The sequence below is a fragment of the Pleuronectes platessa genome, chromosome 19, assembly GCF_947347685.1.
Source record: "Pleuronectes platessa chromosome 19, fPlePla1.1, whole genome shotgun sequence".
Lineage (NCBI taxonomy): Eukaryota > Metazoa > Chordata > Actinopteri > Pleuronectiformes > Pleuronectidae > Pleuronectes > Pleuronectes platessa.
In genome coordinates this window covers 9518850-9539777 of record NC_070644.1, presented here as the reverse complement: position 1 = coordinate 9539777, position 20928 = coordinate 9518850, and the positions used below count along the sequence as shown (strand labels likewise).

Genomic DNA, 20928 nt, shown 5'->3' with positions numbered 1-20928 from the left:
GGAGGTTATGCAGAATCTTGTCATATAGTTTGATTTACAACTGTGGAATATGTACACTTAATGTTTTTATGCACATAAAGATTTTCCTCCATAATGGTACAGGCCTCGCTGGCCACCAGGCCAATGATAACCTTCACTAGGCCAAACATTTTTTTAAACAAAATTAGAATGAGACCAATGAAATAACTTGGCAAAATGTCCATATCATGATGCCCAGGTCAAGAGTTCAATAGCTTATTGTTTGTTGTTTTAATTGAGAGTGATTTCTTTTGCTCGGTTCTTTTGCGTTCCTGAGCACTTTGTGTTTTAGTTTGTTTTGATAAGCATGATAAACTGAAAAAAATTGTTTAGGAAACACTGACTTTTATGCACGATATGCACTTTATTCTGTCTCGATAGAAGCTCTGAAATGCTGCGATCGTATTTTTGCAATCAACACATTCCTCCTCATGCAACTGAGAAATTGAAGTCACAACAAGAGAACACTCTCCTGCTCAACTCACTTAGTTGTCACGGCTCCGACCACACCCATCTTCGAACTCAGCCTTCATTTCGATCTCAACTACGCCTGTCAAGTTTTATTTTAGCATTTTATCCGGTTGTGACAGACTAACACTAAAAATAGTTGGACATTGCCACTTAGTTGAATGTAACTCATGTAAAGCAGGATGTGTCTGCGTGTGTAGCTCTTCTTTGGCTGCAGACAAGGATAAGACACTGATGCAGGAGTTTACTTTAGGGCATGAGAAAGAACACAATGTTGATCTGAACTGAATGTGCCAAATATATCAATGATCCCAACCCAGCCTGGGAAGTTAAATATAAAAATATAGAAGACATACATGATGTGAGGTGCAGATGTTCTCCGTCTTACCTTGTGCCAGAGGCTCCTGTCATATAGCAGCAAAGGCAGCCTGTGCTATTTTCTCCTATTTTTATGGTTTAAGCTTATTTATGTGTTTGTGTGCGTAATCATTGTCTGGTATAAATCAGTTGTCTCCTTTTCACTTTGTGCACAGGGAAGATGCATGTGTCTCTGGCAGAAGCCCTGGAGGTCCGAGGAGGTCCGCTCCAGGAGGAGGAGGTCTGGGCGGTGCTCAGCCAGAGTGCGGAGAGCCTCCAAGAACTCTTTCATAAAGGTATTGAACATGTGGAATCAAGTTCTTAGAGACGTTTCCTAGAAATGAGTGTACATGCACAAAACACTTTCTTACATACACCACTTTCCTATGTCCCACCTTTCCTTTATTTACTTTTTTTACAGCCTTCTCTGTAATTCTTCTAACCGTTTTTTAACATTTGTTAATTGCCCGGTGTCGAATCCCATGTAATGCATTGTGTAAAATTCAATATACTGGATTTTAGCCTTTAAAACGTCTTAAATATGTGAAAATGTTACTTATTATGTCTTGAATAGGTTTAAGTAGGTCTTCATATTGTTAAAGTTAATTTAATACTTCTTCAGTCAAGCTTAAAAGTCTACAATCACCCCGGTCTGCATTTATCGCAGAGCACTTGTTGCAGCCTGTAGTTTATGAGGGTTACTCTGCACTATACTTCTTCACCTTGCTGTCAATTATGTTGAAGTATAATTCATGGACTTTTATGGATTGTCTGTCATAGTGGATATACGTAGGTTCTAAAATTGTATTTGTTGCAACCTGCAGGAACCTGGCATGAAGGTTATTGCTTTCTAGGTTAATGTTCATCTCGTTAAAGTTACCTTTATTTTATAGATGACATCATTCACATTTAAACTGTGCAGTTATTTAATTGTCAGCATCTTTTGTAAGATGGTAGTGTGGGTAGTTGTGTTTGTATCGTCCTCGTTAGTCATCGGTCGTCCTTGAAGGCCGAGGGAGATAAAGTTGTCCTGTGACAGTGGGTCTTTGTAAATAAAGGAAACTTACACAACAACTGGCTAAGAGAATCGTAACTATGGAGACGTCCGACAGGATATGAGTCAGGGGCCGTCGCACAACCTTGTGTGTTTATTAAAAGCCAAAGGTGTTGGTGCCGTTTCCATCCGAAACATTGGTGCAGCTGATTATGTCGACTTGAAATGAGTCAACAATAATATTCCTCATTGTTGCCATTGAAAAGTAGCCAAGATCGGACCGTGGGTTCCTGAAGTAATCGGTTTGACCTTAAATTCCACAGTTGTTGACAGATTCCACTAGAGACATTTGTGAGAAGCTGTTGGAATTCCCTCTGATCAGTGTCTTAATCTTCTGAAACGCTTTTATAATGAGGAGATTCTCAAAAACTGCCTCTGAGACAAAGTTCTGAACATATTGATGACAAGATATAAGGTTGGATACTTGTGTGTTTTAGATGAATTAATCTGCACATGACATTGTGCTGCAGTGATTGTGATGGTTAATTACCCCCCCACCCCCTTTCTTTCCTCCAGTGTGTAGTTGTGTAGCTATACTGAGCAAATTGTGGCCTCTCGTGTACACGTACAGTTTTAGACTGCTGAGTGAGGCTAAAATTTGAAGAGCAGATGTTGGAACCGGCTATTATATAGTCACCGAGCTATGTAAAGAAGTATGTTTACCACAGGAGTGGATAAATAATGATGGCCATTTAAACATTTTTCATGTGTTAGATGACCTATTCAGCTATTAACAGTGATGGAGAAGTTGAGTCTTCGCTGGTTTATACTTAAAATAGCATAACAACAAGAAATACTGTGTTAAGTTTCCGACTTATAAAGATTTCTTTTTTTGTTTCTGTCAGTGTGTTGAGTTGTGTTCTGTTGTGTTGTATCGAGGCTAAATTTACCTTTCCAAATATTGTGAGTGGAGTCACCTTGTGGAACACTTAACCATTAGCACACATTTCCCCTGTGGTTAAACAGTAGTGGATAGTTACTGTTTGACTGATTTGTTTGAATAGGTGATGTGTGAACTTTTCAGATTTGTCAGAGGGATTCCTCCTCATGCGCCCGTCTTCATATTACTTAGGATTACACAGAAACCAGCGCCTTCTACATTTGTCCGTTTCTTCGTCTCCTGTTTACCTCCTCTTCTGTCTGCTCTGCTGTGTTTGTGGAACTCACCGGGGTTATCTGCTTCTCCACATCTGTCACTCTCCAGTGGCCTGTCTGCCATGGGAATTGAATGCATGGTACACAGTGCAGTTTGTCAGCATCTACTTTTGTGGGAGGACCTATCACTGTGATAGATCATGATAATTCCCAGGCTCCTAATAAGCTCAGATAGCGACTTATCAGGCCGATGAATAACATTGTTACCGAGTAAAGAACTTGCAATTGTACACTTGTATGGTACATATTCAAGTCTAATATTTACAGGAGTGGTTCTGTTAAATCCTGTATGGTGATTTCAGCTCAGTTTATCTGCAGAAAAAGTTGTTTCCTTTGTAATTCATCCCAAAAAACAAAACGTACAGTATTTGCTCAGGCTGAGTCATGAACTTCTGCTCAGCTCTGTTATTGCTTCTCCCGAGCAAAAGTTCCGAGTGGGATACACCTAGTAACCCACTCTACTTTTGAGCAGGATCTCCAAATGTTCACTTTGTGTTTTAAACAGGAAACTTGTATTTACATAGTAAATTCCAGGTTTTGAAAGCAGATATTTGGTGCCTCGAATCCCAGTATGGCTGTTCATTTTTCTGCGCTTCTCCCCGAGTCGAGTATCAGTCGAAGAAAAGAATTTTGCAGCACTGCTCAAACATTCCTTTGTGTATTTTTAAAACATTCTCTGACCAAAGTGCTGGCTGCGGCTTTGTAGGAAAAGAGAATTACGCTGTGTAGCCGTTCCTCTCTGTTTCCATGCCTCAACAGTTATTTTCTTGCAGGCTAAGAAAGCAACATGTGTTTTTGTTTACTTCAGTCATCTTGAGTTTCCATAAACTCCAAGAGCCTCTGCCAGAAACATTCACTGTGGTCCGATTTGTCTGCAGTTAGGCAGTTAATGCTCGGACAATATTGGATGCTTTAAAATACAGTACTTCACTTTAACAGTGCGTGTATGTTTTTGTGATAATGGCTAAGAATCCCAATAATGGAATTCCAACACGTTGTTGTATTTGTTATCCTGTTTTTGTTGCTGATCATATCTCCAGTGGCTTAATTATCTGTTTCCCCCTCCAGACCCTTCAGCCATGGGCTTCATCATCTCTCCCTGGTCCCTCCTGCTCATGCCCTCGGGCAACATCTCATTCACGGACGAATATGTGACCCAGCAGGACTTGAGAGCGTTCACGGCCCCTGAGGTCCTGGAGGGGCTTTCCTTGTCTTCAGTCTCGGACATTGAGAAGGTACAAACTTTACACAACCCATGTGATGAAAGAAACTCACAATCGTACAAGTGTATATTTTCTAATGCTTCATTATTGTGCATTATATCACCCACATCTTATGTTAGTGCTTATGTGTTAGGACACTTTGGTGTTTTTATTTTCGCAGTGGAGACCCTGATGCTGAACCTTTTCTTTGCGATGTTATGACACACATTGCACTTCAGAGTATTGGTGTGAAAAGCCATGAGCAAAGGCTCCCATGCTGGCAATGGTACAGTCAAAGAGCTAGTCTCCTTTTTGCTGGGTTTAGCAGTATTCTTATACCCAAACATTTTGGTGTAAAAAGGACAGCGTATAAAAGTGCACATATGCAGGCACAAGTATTTTTTTTGCGTCCAGCTTCCCTACGACTGACATATTTCTACAGAGTTTGTGTTCAACTGGTGAACTGCTTTATCTTTTATTTCATTTATTATAATTTCATTTGATCTACTATGTCCAATAAATCTTGTCATTATATGCTCAAGCTGGAGTTATGACTGTAGAAACCCTCTCTTGTGGTGATGGATGAATTGTGCAACTGCTAGATTCAGAACAAGAGCAACCATATTATTATTTCCTGCATTGCAAGATATGACTTCTTTTACATATCCTCAGAACCACGCCCCCCCCCCCCCCCCCCCCCAATTCATCCCCGCCCTGAAGGCGGAGGAGCCCAGAGCTTGCATGACTGGATTCCTGTCTCTGGCAAAGCCCCACAGACCTCAACACAGATTTGTGCTGAGTCAGTTTTCCAGCCCTAGGCCCGTCTCCCCAGCCGAGTTATTTCAGTGTAGAAAGTATAATCTGTTTCTCTCATTATCAGACCCTGGGTAAATATACGTCAGCTGCGAATGCCCCCATTTTTTCCTTTCACTTTTTCTCATCTTGTGCGGTGGTTATCGCTGCTTTTAAAGGGAGCCTTTTAAGTTTCCACATTTTCTGAAGGCGCGAGTGTGACTTTAAATTTGCGTTGTGAGATCTGTTCCTAAAAGACCTAGACGAGTGTGTTGCATTCTTTGGCAATCCCTGAATTATTCTTTCCTCTACCAAGCTCAACATTCAGGGGAAGTGACTTCTCTCCAAGTAATGAGTGCAGAGTAATAAGGACAGGAAAATGGAAAATGTTTTTGGATTTAGACTGAAAGCCCCTGTTTTTTTTCATTCCCAGAGAAGAAGAATGAATTCCTTTTATTACACCAGCAGTTAGTGAGCACTGGTCTGTCTCTCTCTGTCATACACATGAGGAAGTTTGACTTATTTCAACACGGTTCCATGCCTAGTGAATCTGAATGCATCAAAACCTTTATATTGCTCATCTTTCTATTTCTCTACTTTTTTTACCTCCACCAGGGAGGTTATGATTTCCCCTCTGTCCGTTTGTTGGTTTGGTTTCGAAGCAATCTGAATGTTTTTTTCACTTTCTCTAAAATAGCAAATATTTTTTTTCCACATTTTTACAATTTTCCCCACGTATGATTTTTGACTCTTGATGAAAAACAACAGGGACAATCAGTCAAACTCAGTGAGAACTTGATTAACTTTAAGGGGACTGATGGGCTTTGGCAGAGGTGTGCCAAGGCCTCTACTCAGTGCCATTCTAGATTCTTTAGAGACAGAGATTGAATGAAGCTTCTGTAACGTAAGTAATGTTTTTTTGTTTTTACAGATGCACATGTACTCTCTGGGGATGACCCTGTTCTGGGGAGCGGATTACGAGATCCCCCAAAGTCAGGTAAATCATTACTACAGACACTGTCCTACAAATGGATACAATAAGGAAACATATACAATTGGTGATTAACCTCATGATGATGACGGGAATTAATTAATTTCCAATAAACTCAACAAATGATTTTGGCTTTTATGCTTTCAAAAACTAACCCTTTCACTACAACTGGACGGACACTAGGATAGGAGACTTTCAGGAGGGACCACTTTGGATATTAAAAACTGAAACAGTTAACAATCCAAAGCAAATTCATTATCAAGGTTTGATAACATCTCCCATGTTAGTGAGGTTGACATAAACCAAAACTCAAGTTTTAATTTTCACATCACACTGGCATCATGAAAAACCTATGAACACTTCATAGGTTCCATATTTCAGTCATACTAATGCAGCCCAAATGCTTCATAACTTTTCTGAAAGCAGCAGTTTCTCAGCGTCTGCCTTTTTGATCTTTATCTGAATGTTTCATCTTGATAAGAAAAACGTGCAAGCTCTACGTACTCTGGAATAGATTTGAATGTGCAAATAGACGGTCCTCTTTCACAATGTGTTCATATGTCAGTGAGAGCAAGCCAGGTGTAAAACCGAATCCTCATGGTGCGTTCAGAACTGTGAGAAAGTGCCGGCCACAGGTTTGAGACAACGTAACTTGCACTCATAGTTATTCATCCGCTTCGCTTTACTTAGGAGCTCAGGCTCAATCGTCTCTGATCATATAATTTTCTTCAAACATTGCTGTAGTTATTCATGGCGGCTGCAAAGTTTGTAACAATCTTAAAATCAAATACAACATGTAATAATTTCTGACGCATTCAAACAATGAAAAGAAGTGTCATAAAAGACATGCATTTGAAACCCTGGCTATTCAGACACTTTAAGTCTAAAGCTGCTTTCAGTCATGTAACGGAACTCTGGAGATTCTTAGTGAAACAGAGGTTCAACCACTTCCAGCCTCAGCAATGTGGCATGCTTCCAAGGGAAGCAGAATATGTCGACTGGGTATAGTTGCTGGACGGATTACAATGACGATTCTCTGCTGAAATTGGACTCAAAAGTGAGTTTATAAAAAAGAGAGTGATACTCACCTGTGAGATAGTTGTAGAAGACTTTTAGCCTCCCCAAACACCTCCCTCTTATGATGTTTCGTCAGGAGATGGACGATCATAAATATTTATTCTTTTGGAAACAAAAACACTGTGAAAAACAGGAGTGTATATATATCTTGGCAATACTCTTATTTACTCTACAACACCAACCCCTGAGTCAGATAATGTCTCTGAGCCGAGGGCCACAAAATCCACATTATGGTAAAATAATGAATTGTACCCGGGTTTTTTTTGTGTACAAGGCAAAGTATTTTACGTAGGAGAAGAAATTACATTTTACGAGTATTAAGTCAAAATTCAGAAGAAATTCATTCATAGGTGGAGATTTAAAAGTAGGTTGTGGGTTTGTGCCTCGTTATCTGAACACAAAGAAATCTACATGATGATACAGATATCAGCTTCAGAGATGCCTAAGACTCAACAGTACCTTGATGAGTACCTGCTCTCATCACTGCATGTTAACTGTGATTTTGTTTGTGATGTAGCCTATGAAGTTGGGGGAACACCTGAACAGCCTGCTCCTCAACATGTGCGATGACGTCACAATAAGTCGAATGTCGCTGCGCACGGTGCTGGACATCTGCAGCAAACACATCCGAAACTCCACCTGTGACCCTCCCTTCTCCTACATCCGAAAACTGGTCCGCTTGGTACTGGGCAGCCTTTCTCAGGTACACACTTAAGTCATGGAACTACAACACAACACAACACTCAATTGTCTATTGTCTATATTTTAGCATCTTCCAGAAAACCTGCGAGTTATCAGGTCAGATAATGGGGCTATTGATGCTAGATCCCGATTTAGGATGGATGACTGTCAAATGGAAAAAACTCTCTTACCTCCCATCCTTGTTTTCATTCCCTTTACTTCCCCTCTCTTTGTCTTTTTTCCTCAGCTGGACGGTCTGTTGACTGATAGAGAGTCTCTTCCGGAGCGGAGTAAGGAGATTCGAGAGAGGCTGAGGGGAAAAGGTTTACCCTCGGGTAAGATGAGCTTGCACTCGCACACTCAACACAGGGCAACTAGATCTGCATCTACTTGGTGCCATGTATAGAGGAAGTTTTTAATGGTGTAGAAAGTAATTTATTTACACAGTGATTTTAAATCTATTTCCTACCAGTAGTTCATGATAATGGTTTCTGTTTAATACAAAGCAGGCCTCACATATGTTTCCTTATCTTCATGTGAGTGACAAAATGTATAAGAGCCTGTAAACAGAACAAGTCACCAGACTCTGGATAAGTAGGTTCTATTGAGATAATGATGAGAATATTTAACGTGATATTTAGGTCCAAAAAGTAATCGAGGCTTTGATCAGTTGATGGTGTGTGGTAGGATATATTGTTTATATATTAAAAGTTGGATCTAGATGCCTTCCCGGTTGTCAAGCTATTCATCGCTCACTTCCTGGCTTTCTGGAGGGAACGATTTTAAAAGCAGCAGAAGTACAACCTTGAATCGCATTTAATTCAGGAAAATATGACCAAATCCTCCCAGTGGTTTTCTGAGAGAACTCCGGCATTTTTCCAGGCCGTGGAGAGGAGAACACAGAGCGAGCATGGCTTTATTCCCGATTATGTAAGCATCGTATGGCATTGATTACAGATGCATATTTTGGAGTCACCAGTGAAGCTGCTGCTGCTGTTTGTATCAGTGCTTTGTCTCTGCGGCTGCAGCCCGCCCCAGGGAAAGTACATGCAAAGAGTATTACTCAGTTCTTGAGCGTCTTTCTTCTCAAGGAGCGGCTCCTTCCCTTCTGTATTCCAGTGCTTTCAAGTTGTAATTGCTGCTAAGGGAACTCAGTCATTGTCTGTTTTTTGTTTTCACGATAGATATTTTTATGTTTGCCAGTTCATCGCCGCTGTCTTCCATATGACGGCAACACCGTGATGTTTTTCTGTGCCTTGTGTGCCTCCATGGGTTTCTTGAGGACTCTCCATCTTTGATGTGTTAAGACTGAGCATATGCTTTGTAGATTAAACCACCACATGCAGCATTTTTACAGGACCTAGCATCTCCCTCTGCTCTCTCATTTCTGCATCCCTTCGTCTTGTTTTTTGCTCTTGTCATGCAAATGTCGGCCTCCTGAGCCATCATTGGTGGAGATTATACAGTCAAAGAAATCCACATTCATTATTTAGAAATAAAAAATAAAGGAGTGATTGATGGGCTGGATGATTTGTTATTGTGGCACAGTTTACTCTGTTCTATTGTTTGTCTTTAGGTAATGGGGGGGAAATAAGCTACAGCACAAAACAGACGTGCAGACACAGTAGGAACTCCCTAAAGCTCAGAGCCGCACATCGTGTTTCCTAAACTGCCTTTTCTTGTGCTTTTGTTGGTTTACTTTGTCTTATTTAACTAAATGAATGCAGCTACATTGCATCCTCATGGGGCTTCACAACAGTAACTTCCTTTTACTGCTTCTGATTCTAATCAGTTGCCATCTAATCTGTTGAATGGCCGTGCAGCATTTGGTTAGGGCCTGACATAATGAAATGAAAATGTTGAAGTTGAATTCAAGAAGGAAGTTTCTGAAACAAAGCTCTCGGTTTCAACACAGGATCACAACAGTGGAAGGAAGCATTTATCAACATGTGGTTGTGGTGCTGCACAAAACCATTTCATGTCATTTAATCAGAGGGGGAGGCCACGTCAGGCTGGTCACACGTTTGCATTGTCTGCTGTATCCCTTTTACGCTCTGATTGGGGAATCTGAGGACGTGTTGAATGCCTACCCAATTATTCATTTACAGTAGCTGCACTGAATCTTTCAGTAGAGGGGCTGTGAGAGGCCGGCAGCAGGTGCTCGGGCTGTAGAGGGCCAGGGAGGGCATCAGAGTAAAGGAGGGGACGTCTATGGTCGACAGTTTTGTGTTTAGTTACTGTGTCGTGCTGATGCTGTCAGAACTTCGACTTTATTCAAATCAAAATCATTGTTAATCCCTTCTCACATGATAAATTCAACTTTCTGAATGTGAGGTGTTGTTTTTGAAATGATATAACCACTGGTATTTCAGATTATCTCTAATACTGGAATATGAAAAACAGATATGCCTATATCCGTTTGTTTGGGAGTGTTTTCCTTCAGAATATATCTCTATATGCTTTGCCAGTATTCCAGTTAATAATTGTGTGTTTTAGTTTGTGATTTGTAACGTTTTGACACTGTAAGGTTTATTCAAACTGTTTCACCTCTTGTTCTCAGGGAGGAGCGCCGCCCCGAGGGTTCTGGAGCGCTATCGAGCCAGGACTCAGGAGCAGACATCTCTTAACCGGGGCCTCAGTCGCTCCATGGGATCCCTACAGGGCCTGTTGAAGGGCGAGGAGGGGGCAGCCCAGCAGTATCACCTGTCTGACTATCACCACAACTCCGAATCCCCAACAGAACTTTACTCCAAACACCCCTCACTTCACCACCAGCACTCCTATCCCTACCTGCACCCTCTTCACCCACAGCAAAAAGGCCGGCCGGTGGAACTGGACCGGAGGTCTTTACCCTACCACACTGGTGATTTAGGCCCCATTCAAGCCAGGAAGACCTGGGCTTCCTCTGTTGACTTGGCCTGCATTGACCCAGATGCTCTTCGTTTTGGGGCACTGGAGGATGCTCGAAGGGGCAGCTCTGCTCTTAGTACCCACTCTATAGGGAGGCACAAATTGGCGTTGCGGCCATCCAGGGAGAAGGACTCTTTCTACCCTGAGTTTACGGGGCTGAAGAGCAGGAAGCCTCATCACCATTCAGCCATGTCGGTGGGCTCAGGCCTTCCTGGCGCCTATGACAGGATCAAGGAGAGACAAAGGAAACTTCAGGTGCTAAGGCACGCAGTAGATGGTGAGTGCACTTTCTTAACATGCATTAACGTGCTTTTACGCTTTGATTTTAAGTCCTCAGGGTTAAGTTTAATGGGTTAATGTCTGAGAAGTTCCTTTTGAAATTTACAATGTGTCTCATGCTACTGGGACAGTATGTAAATCAAACTGATACAAGAGACTTGGCTCTAATGGAGCCAGTGTGCTTCCCCAGGAGTTTTTGTCAGATGATTCATGCCAACACCGTCACTACAATTCGCGGCTGAGTTGAGCAACTTATATAACTTTCTGAAATCCAAAATGTGTCTATCCCACCCTCTTTGTGCTGTGATTAGCAAAGTGTTCGGAGGTGGGAAAGCAGTCATGGTTGGAATTTATCTCTCAAGGTTTTTCATTCTTTTACAGCTATTTCTGTCCTTGGCTTTTGCTGATAGTAGGAGGGGAATTCACCACTGACTAAGAATAATCGTCACTCATGGTCTCTCAGTATGATGTGTGACGCTTATAATACGATTGATCTGTTCAATATAATGGCTGTCTGATATTGCTTGAATCTCAGATAAGCACTATGCACATGATTGTAATTGATTAATTAATAAGTACCGTGATTCACTCACATTTAAACGATAGGCTACTGAGTGTCACATCTGAGCCGAACGAGCTGAAATCCTTCTCTCCCCCAACTCAATCTGCAAAATGTTCAAACCGCACTCAGCGTGTTTTAGCAGTTACAGCTTCACTACAATCAATTCTTTCCACACCTTTTTTGCTTTTCGTCATCAGAGCAGATTACACGCGTGAATTCATTATTATTTCGAGATAATGGGTTTTTTCGTGACACATCCGATTCATGTGTCGTTATTGTGTAATGTGCGGTGCCAGTGCTTTGTCAGGACATGTAGTGCTCGGGCTACAACAACAGTTAATATGCCTGTTATCTGTTGTGTTCCTTACAATTTCAAAATGATAGCCGGCTACAGACATACTTTGTGGTGATATGAATTTATCATGCGGTTAACACTGGTTGAGCGAAAGGAGAATGCAGAGAGGCATCAGCGTGGTCGATCTGAGAGGTGAAGACGTGACGTGGATAAGGATGATTTGAGCAGACAGACGCCCGGGGCTGGTTTGCAGGTTATGTGTCCATCTGTAACTACCATGTGGGATGGGAGCTGGGTGCTGGCATGAATGCAGTATCAATGGTGGTGGCTGGGCAGCACTGTTTAGACAGAATATATGAGTCACGGGTAGAGCGGTTTGCAAATTGTCAATTCTAATTACAGGCCAGCTTGATTCTAGCCCGCTGCTTACTGTCACACAAAATGGACAAATATAGTTAATAACCCCACACACACACACACACACACACAAACACAAACATCAAGAGCATTCATGCACACACAATTTCACACACATACCCCAACCAACAATTGTTAAATATGTCAGCAGTCATCCCCAAGAGCTTTACATTTTCCTCAGGAGCTTATTGAATTCTTAGTAAAGTCTCCATATGCAAGCAAGTTGTATGCAAAGAGTCACATGTGGCTACATGGGTCTGCTGGGGGGGCGGTGAAGGTTTCATCCAGTGAACCACTGACTTTCACTTCCTCTCCCCCCCCCCCATTCTCTACCTCCCAACGTCCAGTCTCCCTGATTTTAGGGCAATGTTTTTGCCTTTTTGTACGCTGACCAAACCACCATCCAAGCATTCTTTTCCTCAACTGTGGCTTTTTATCCTCAGCAACTCCTTCCTCTCCAACCCTCCCTGTTTGCCTTTTGCCGATTGTAATCAGGGACGCTATGTTTTTCTCTCTCTCATATGATTGTGTAAAGAAAGAAGTTAAGCTTCTCCCACTGGCCGAGTGTTAGAGCAAGAAAATTCTATTGGTGGGGAGCCCCTGTTTAATGTCCAAGATATCACTGTGTGTGTGCGTGTGCGCGTGTGCGTGCGTGTGCGTGCGTGTGTGTGTGTGTGTGTGTTTGCTGAGAAGATTGACAGGGTCGTGTTTGTTTTCTGTGTCAGTCTCTTCTAATTAATATAAAACTTAGATTGATGTTAGACTCCATGCTGACAAAGAGGAATGTTTTATTCCATCTGAAGTGACTGAGAGTCGTGACAAAGACTGAGGCAAAATATTGTTGTATTCCATCCCAGCTCTGTTTTGCTATAATATGAATGGGGCCTAATTAAGCACAGATCATTTGCGGGCCTGGATGTACTTGGCAGAGACCCCCTTCTCTCTCTCTCCCTCTTTCTTACTTTCTTCTGTTCTTTTCTACAGGAAAGTGATGGCGCAGCAGTGGTCAGTGCTCTCAGGTTTCACCCAACTGCTTCTCTGTGTTTTGTGTGTGTATTTAAAAAAATATGTTAAACCCTATAAATATGGATTAGATGAACATTACTAAATGTCGTGTGCGTGCATGCCTGTGTGTGCATGGGCATGTTTATATCTTGTCCCCCATGTCTCATCCCCCCCCCCCCCCCCCTCTCCTCCTCCTTATTTTTTTTTGCTGCCAAGTTGCTTGAATCGGTAGAAAGTTTCCTCATAGACCTACCGACTGTAATTGGAGTCATGCGTAGCGGATGAGGGAATTCCTAACGTTATTGGACTTTTCAGGCACTTGGCAGCGGGTCATGTGGCTCTCGGCCGGGGCGAGTCCAGCATGGACAACAAACACAGAACACTGCCCCTTCCCCGGGGGAAGGGGGAGGTTTTCGCACAAAAAGCACAGCCCCCAAATTTTCATAATTATATTTGGTTCGCTGACTCCGGAGGCTACAACAGGAGTGATTATAGAGTGCTCCCAGGGATTTTATAATAAGGCTTTTTTTTATCCATTTTAATCAGCTGCTTGATTCATTTCCTCTTTACATCATGAATAATGTTCAACACAAGATTCACAAGAAATGTGGAAATGCTGTAAACAGGCATTTATATATTAATGATTCTTTTTTTCCTGCTCTTAAAATTGCAACTGTACACTGTCTGTTATTCTGTTCTTCTGAGGCATGTTAACGTTGTGGAAACCTGAGGGGTTCTTGTAAGCTATTACCCTACGCTTTAAAGGGAGTTCCTCCTTCCCCACTGGGACCACCAGAAATTAAATAACCTCACGGCCTGAGTTTGTGTCTCTTCTCAGCTTGAACACCCCAAAAAGGCAAAGCTTGTGGAGTCTGTTTATGTTCTCAGAGAAAACTGGTGTCAAAGTATCAGTTTATTTGAGGAATCGGGGAGAGGGGGACTAAAGAAACACGGTCACGGAAGAGGTAACAAGAAGATAAGGTTAAAGGGAGGAGGGCGATAAGTGCAGGTCATTCCAGCAAGTGGGTCTGATTTCAGTAAGGAAAACATGATAGAGCCGAGTAGGAAGTAAGTTGTCTGTATAAATTAACTCCTGAGCTGAGTTCAGCCCAGAAGGAAGCCTAACACATAGCAAAATGTTTCATTTAAACATAATCGGTGGTGTGTTCAATGGCATGTTGTGATATGGAAGTGTTGCAACTATGTCAGCTGAGAGGGTCATTCTTGGGTAAGACATTTCGGAGGTAGATGACAAAATATGAGTCAGCTTACGGTCTCTGCCCTTTAAAATAAATTGAGATTAAATAACTATTGGCTTATTGTGTTGAACAACATCCTCATAAGATATTTACACAAACGTGACTTCTAATATGTTCAATTGATTGAACTAAGTCTTGTAGAGAATTCTAAAAGTGCCTACAATCCTCCTCGCTTGGGAATTTATCTATAGATGTATATGACGGTACTTTACCAGTCATACTCATTTAAAGGATGTAGAGTTTATCTTTCTTCATCTTCTTCCATGATTATCCGTATTTCCTTGCAAATAAACAAAAGACGTCTGTGGGGAGAAGCACAGAGAGGGAGGGATGCGGAACATGTTTATCTAGCCCCGTCGCTCACTCACTCAAACATTATCTGCAAAACCTCTGTGTTAATCTCTCTAATTAGCTGTGACCCTGTACAATTCACCTTCCTCCATTTCCTCTGAGGTTCGTGTTGTTTTTTTAAGGTCATGATGAAATGCTGATCCTTGTTTTGTTTTTTACTTAATTAAAAGATTTTTTTAGATTTCTCGAAACATACTGATGACTCTTGACCAAAATTGAGGACAGCGTAGGGCAGGTGACTGTGCATGTCTCTCTTATGGGTGAAGCTAAGTCATTGTAAAAACATTGTCTGCTCCTCTGAACCTTTTAAAGCAGTCGAGGAACCAATGAGTCACAAACCAGCAGATGATGGAAACCTATTTTGGGTGACCTGTACTCCTCCTCCTCCTTCTTCTTAGTAAAATTAAAGTTGCTGCTGGGCCCTGATGTTTTTCTTTATGATGTTTACATAAGATAGACATCATTACAAAGAGAAGACTGTTGTGCTGTGAAACGCTGGCGACCTAAATGCCTGAGCAGTGACTGGGGAATGCCACTCAGTCGAGCTATGCAGCTGGTACTGAGGAGCAGGCCTTTCAGGTTCCACGTACGAGGAAGAGAAACATGAGGCACATCAGGTCTAGGCTCAGACTGTTTCGGGATGTTTGCTCATGTTGTTTTCCTGTGTTGCACCAAAATCTGAGTCCATTATTGAGATGATGAGGCAGTGCACCTCTGAGATGAGTAAATGGTTGTGGTGAACTGGTCTGTACTTGCTATGGTTCACCCAGTCAAGCAAGACGAGAGATTACACCCTCAGCAAAATGCTCTGTTAACCCGAAAGGAGGCTTGCCTGCGTATACTTGTGCCAAAGCTGCTTTCCAGTGAAGTTACATGTCTTTCACCAGGAGTGTTTATCAACAGCATGACTAATTCCTGCTCTGTGTGTCTCGGTCTACCGGTTTGGGTTATAGGTGACAGAGACAGTCCTGTAAAAGAAAACAGGCGCTCGTCAGTTTCATGTCGTCAAAGTCTCGTGAAAGATGTTTTTGTAAAATTCTCTGTTGTTTGACGTTTAAGAACAAATGGCTTTATTTTAACATCCCCCACAAACAAACGGCCAACGATTCCATGTAACCATTGTAAGTCATCTAATGTGCATGGAGGTTATGTTTGTTTCATTTACTTATTTCATCGATTATTTACTAAAACTGCTGCATGGTTTGTGTTTTATGATTTATTTGAACTATCTTCCCCTCAGACCCAGTCCACACCCACCAGCGGTACAACAGTGATTACAGTTCATCCAGTGAAAGCCCTTCAGTGGCCTCCTCAGATCCAGACTACAGACAAGGTAAATTATGACTCTGTATCCCTCATATTTATATTATTTGTTAGTTTAGTATTCTGAAGGGAATGGGAAGGGGTGAAAAATCAAGGTTAAAATTTAGAAGTGGCTTGAGGTTGTTGGCCGGGATCATTTGCAGTGGTTTCTGGGATGCGTAGTTTCATAACATTCATATAACAACAAACCAAATTGAAAAACAAAAGGACAAACAGAGCAGACTCGCTTAGATACATGTTTCTCATTTGTGCTTCTGTGGATCTGGAGCCCTGTTGATTTCCACTTTTTTAGCCAATCTAATGCAGGACTGATTTACACCTGAGACGGTGAGGGCATTTCACCATTAAACCAGCAGCAGTCTGGGCTTCGAACCCTGGACTCGAACCCTCTGGCAAAGGATATCAATTATTCTGTGTCTCCACTGACTATTTCCTCTTGTCTGTCCTGCTCAAAGCCAGATTTCCTGCTGTCTTACGATCCAAACCCTACAGGGCGAGCTTTGTCTGCAAGGGGTGCACCACCACCCCCTTTTATTTTAAGAAGCTCAAGAGAGAAAGCTGCTGTCAGACTTTCACCTGGTGCCACTAGAGGAATTAGATAATGTCCTCACTTACGCAGGATTGCACAAGATTAAATACCTTCGCTTTCCGTGCAATATAAGAATCGTGTTATAAATATAAACAAGACTTCAAACACAGATAAGTGAGGGGAACATTCAGCTGGTTTACGGTTTCAAGTGGGAAACAGAGCCATGGCTGCAGCTCAGATTAAAAAATTCCAAACTGAGCAACTGGAGTATCCGACATGTATGCTGTAATATCTCAGCTCACTGTGTTATTTGATATATCGACTTCCAATGTCCTGCTGAAATGAACAAAGGGAACAAAGTAAAGGGAATAACGACAAGGAAGAATTCAGAGATCTATTGATAGTCTACATTGTGTGATAAGCTATCAGGGTCTGGAAAGACATCTGAGATACTGAAGATGATTATGTTAGTAGGACACTATTCTTTATGTCTTTTATTTTTTTAATATTCTCTTACTATTGAGACCTGATGCTTGTATTGATCTTAATTCCTCCTCCAGTTCCTCCTAGGGAGACTTATGGCATCCGGATCAGATTCCCAAACATTTTAAATATTATAGGGTCCTTTTAACACAGCAGTTTGGCTTTGATACTTTCTGAATGTGTCCTCACTGTTTCCTTTTGGGTGAGGACGTCAACCATTTTCAGTCCAGCTAGTTTATTCTCATTTTGGCATTCACATGAAAGTCTAGTACTACGATGTGTCACTGGTGTTAGGAATTTTCCATTTTACTTCACACACTGAGAAACTGGACTGGAACAGTATTTATTCTTGTAGATAGTTTTAATATGTTCTCTGACGTGCTGTTGTTTTTATAATGATTCCAGACCAGCACCCAGAAGGTTAATATACTTACAATTGTCAGTGCAGAGGGAGACAGAGCTGACAAAGGTCAAATGCACATTTATTCAAGCTCACCTAACACCCATGCTCCATTTAACACTGTCGTCATGTTTTGCACTGAGCTGAGACAGCTGTTTAGAGTTGAAAACCTTCGTGGGAAAAATGCCAGTTTCATTTGGGAATTGCTGAAATATGTTGATCACGTTCCAAAACAAAAAGCAGTAATTACCCCACCAATAGATGGGGCAGTGCTTGACTCAGTATATTTTGGTTCCGTCATTCAGTAATGCAGCGGAGGTCTTCCCCACACAATTACTACACAGGGCAACAGAGATCTAATTTGTGGTGCTGATTTGGCCTAACTTTCCTTGAGTATTCCACCTCCCTCAACACATGTTCATGCACGTGTCTGCATCCAGAGGGGTGCGTGTTTGATTGTGTACATGTGAAGACACAATTTCCTCCTTTTGAGTGTTTGTGTGCACAGCTCATATTCCCACGTCTCTCTTCCAGCTAAGAAGCCGAGCGAGGCGCGGCGGTTCGGTTCCCAGCTGGCACTTTCCTCTGAACACGATGTCTTGTCGCTGACGAGTCACAACACACACAGGCACAGGTAATGCACACCTGTTGTGTACAGGTGGATATTTAACAACACATCACTAGTGTTGGTTATTTGCCAGTGATGCCCCTAGGCTCTTTCTTCTGATAGAGAAACAGAGTCAACATCTTAAATAGCCACAATCCTTTTTTGGTGCAAATCATGTGATGTATCGGAAATGCAAATCATAGTAGATATCATATTAAATATACATGGGAAATTGGGTACACAAATACATTATATAAACTTGCGAATAAATAATGTATAATGTCACATCAGTTGTTGGTAGTCATAACAGGTTCAGGCGAAAAAAACGTCAATTAATATTCCCCCTAAATAGCCAACCTACAGTTACTCGATAATTCATATAATAATCTGCCCCTTATTGGATGTTACAGAGCCCAACCTCAATAGTTCAGGTTGAATTTATTTCTATTCCACTTCAATTTCTCATGTCCATATTTGACAGAGATTGTTAAACAACTACTACATCTAGTCTAGACCGTTTCCATTTTTTAGGCAATATAAACCAGGGACATGAAAAAATCGAAGTCATTGTACAAAAAGGATTGGTTGAATGTGTGTGGGGCTTTATGTAACCCCTCCGCCCCCACCTCCCCTGCAGATTATTAAGCCTCCGCAGTGGCTGCACCAGGTGTTTGTTTCTCGCTGAACTAATGTGCCTTATGTAAGGGCTGATTTAATAACTGCTTTCACTGTTAAGTCTGGGTGGTAAATGTTGTTTACATGAATTTCCCCATCTGCCCCACTGCATGGGCGTTTGTGTGTGTCTGGAATCGAAATGTTCATATGTGACAAACAGAGCAGAGGAGTCACCGATGTGCGACCTGTTTGCTCCTCACACAGCTGGTGTGGCACAGCAGGGTCATCCCCATGCTTCGCTAGTGAGGTCATCTAATGCGACATCCACATTCAACAATCCCTGTCTTCTCTAATCTCTGGCATTACAGACTTTAACCGCCTGCTGTTGCCGTGCCTGCTCACAGAAAAAAACAAGTTTTTAATCCGCACAGAGCACTGGTAGTCGTCATAGTAGTATTTGATGTCTTTCCTGTGTAAACACATTTTGTTCGACGTGTTTACCTCTCATTGATACCGTTAAGTCTTTTCTGTTATGGCACATTCAAAGAGAGCCTACAAATCAAAGCAGAATCCCACAAGGTGTCACACATCAAACAACAGACATCTGCAGATAACAGCTGTTCTTATTCAGCTTTTTGGCAATATCAGATTGTTCTGACACTCCCTCCTCTGCTCTCCTCCATGCAGGCAGTATGAAGGAGCTGATGAAGGTGTGGTTGGCGCCGAGCTGCTCCTCCAGAAGCAGGAGGAGGAGGTGCAGCGGCTCCAGGCCCACCTGGCCAGCAGGCTGTCCAGGGCCAACCTCTACTCCGCAGACGAACCCCTGGCCCCATCGCGCACCTCCATGCTCGACCTTCGAGACCCCCTCTTCACCTCTTCTCTGCCACTCCGCAAACCCAAGGTCTGCACAGCTCATGACTTAAAGCAACACTATGCAACTTCTGCTGATCAACACTGGCTTCTGCAGACACAAGTGGCAATTCTGTTGGTCTGGGAGTTTGAGTGGATAAGCACCTGTCATTTAGAGAAAACAAAACCTAGCAATTGCTTGACCACAGCGACGCCTGCACGGACAAATGGTGTCTATTCCTCATGATCCCCGGCTTCCTGTAGCTGAGGTTTAAAAGGTTTACTCAATGTACACTGAGCAGGAATGGTGTCTACTGAGTTTTTTTTTATAGCTCATCTACAGCTTGGCACCACTCTCACAGTTGACTGTCCTGATTTTGGCAGTTCTAGCCATTGACGTTGATTCAGTCCGTCACTTCTCATGGGAGATCGCTCCCTCTCTCCACAGTTACATAGTGTGTGAACAGGCGTTTGAGGCGCTGAGTAGGAATGGCAGAGGCTCCATTCTCCCTATTACAAGTCAGTGTACCATCAAAAAGATTTCAAAGCTGTTATTTGATGGTAAAATAGTTTCATTTTGTTTGGATTAACAGACACAAAGATATCTTTATGGAGTTGTCAGCTTAGAGGACCATTTAGTTACTTAGGCCATTCAGCATTAATTTGCTTTATACACAAAACTTCCTTTGTAGCTATGGAGATGTAGACTACACACGCATGACACAGCCAACTCCAGAAAGTGGTTTAAAGACATCATTTCAACACACACTCTGCAGTGGGAACTCCCTGGATCCGAGGCCGGACTCTCAATTGCTTGAAACTTGTTTATGTTGGAATATCTGATGATGGATGGACAATTTTAATTTGCATGAGCTCACTGGCAACCAGGTTGTTGATACTGTGCTCATTGGATGTCCTGTTAATACAAACTGCTGACTGGAAGACATAACTCACCTCAGCATCCTTATGTTAATTACAAATATGTGGGGCGTGGGATATATGGGATTTTTTTGGGTACGGTCTGATTTATTCAGCCTGCTATTGCCAATTTTGAAAATGTGTTAGTGCAAGGGGGTAAACGTAGCAACAACTTTGCGAATGTTAGCAGTGCATTCAAATAAGTTAGGTTGATTGTAATTAATTGTACTAAAGGCAAGACATATTTGCTGCAGTGTGTTTATGGGAGATTTTTAAATGATGCAATGTAGCATGTGGGGATTTTCAGTATGTGAAACAAAATTCTTCAAGC

The 20928-nt window shown here is 42.0% G+C and overlaps 1 protein-coding gene across 5 annotated transcripts in view; it reads left to right on the top strand.

The window, feature by feature from the left end:
* Window positions 1-20928, top strand: part of ptpn13 (protein tyrosine phosphatase non-receptor type 13) — a 43805-nt gene that overhangs the window by 4898 nt on the left and 17979 nt on the right. For all 5 annotated transcript variants that reach the window (XM_053411049.1, XM_053411048.1, XM_053411050.1 and 2 more), the window contains exons 2-10: window positions 1020-1139; window positions 4121-4287; window positions 5978-6043; window positions 7632-7817; window positions 8043-8130; window positions 10356-10982; window positions 16114-16206; window positions 18143-18242; window positions 19518-19731. In XM_053411049.1, the coding sequence (XP_053267024.1) occupies window positions 1025-1139; window positions 4121-4287; window positions 5978-6043; window positions 7632-7817; window positions 8043-8130; window positions 10356-10982; window positions 16114-16206; window positions 18143-18242; window positions 19518-19731 (1656 nt within the window). In that variant the 5' untranslated portion in view covers window positions 1020-1024. The remainder of the gene's footprint in view (window positions 1-1019; window positions 1140-4120; window positions 4288-5977; window positions 6044-7631; window positions 7818-8042; window positions 8131-10355; window positions 10983-16113; window positions 16207-18142; window positions 18243-19517; window positions 19732-20928) is intronic.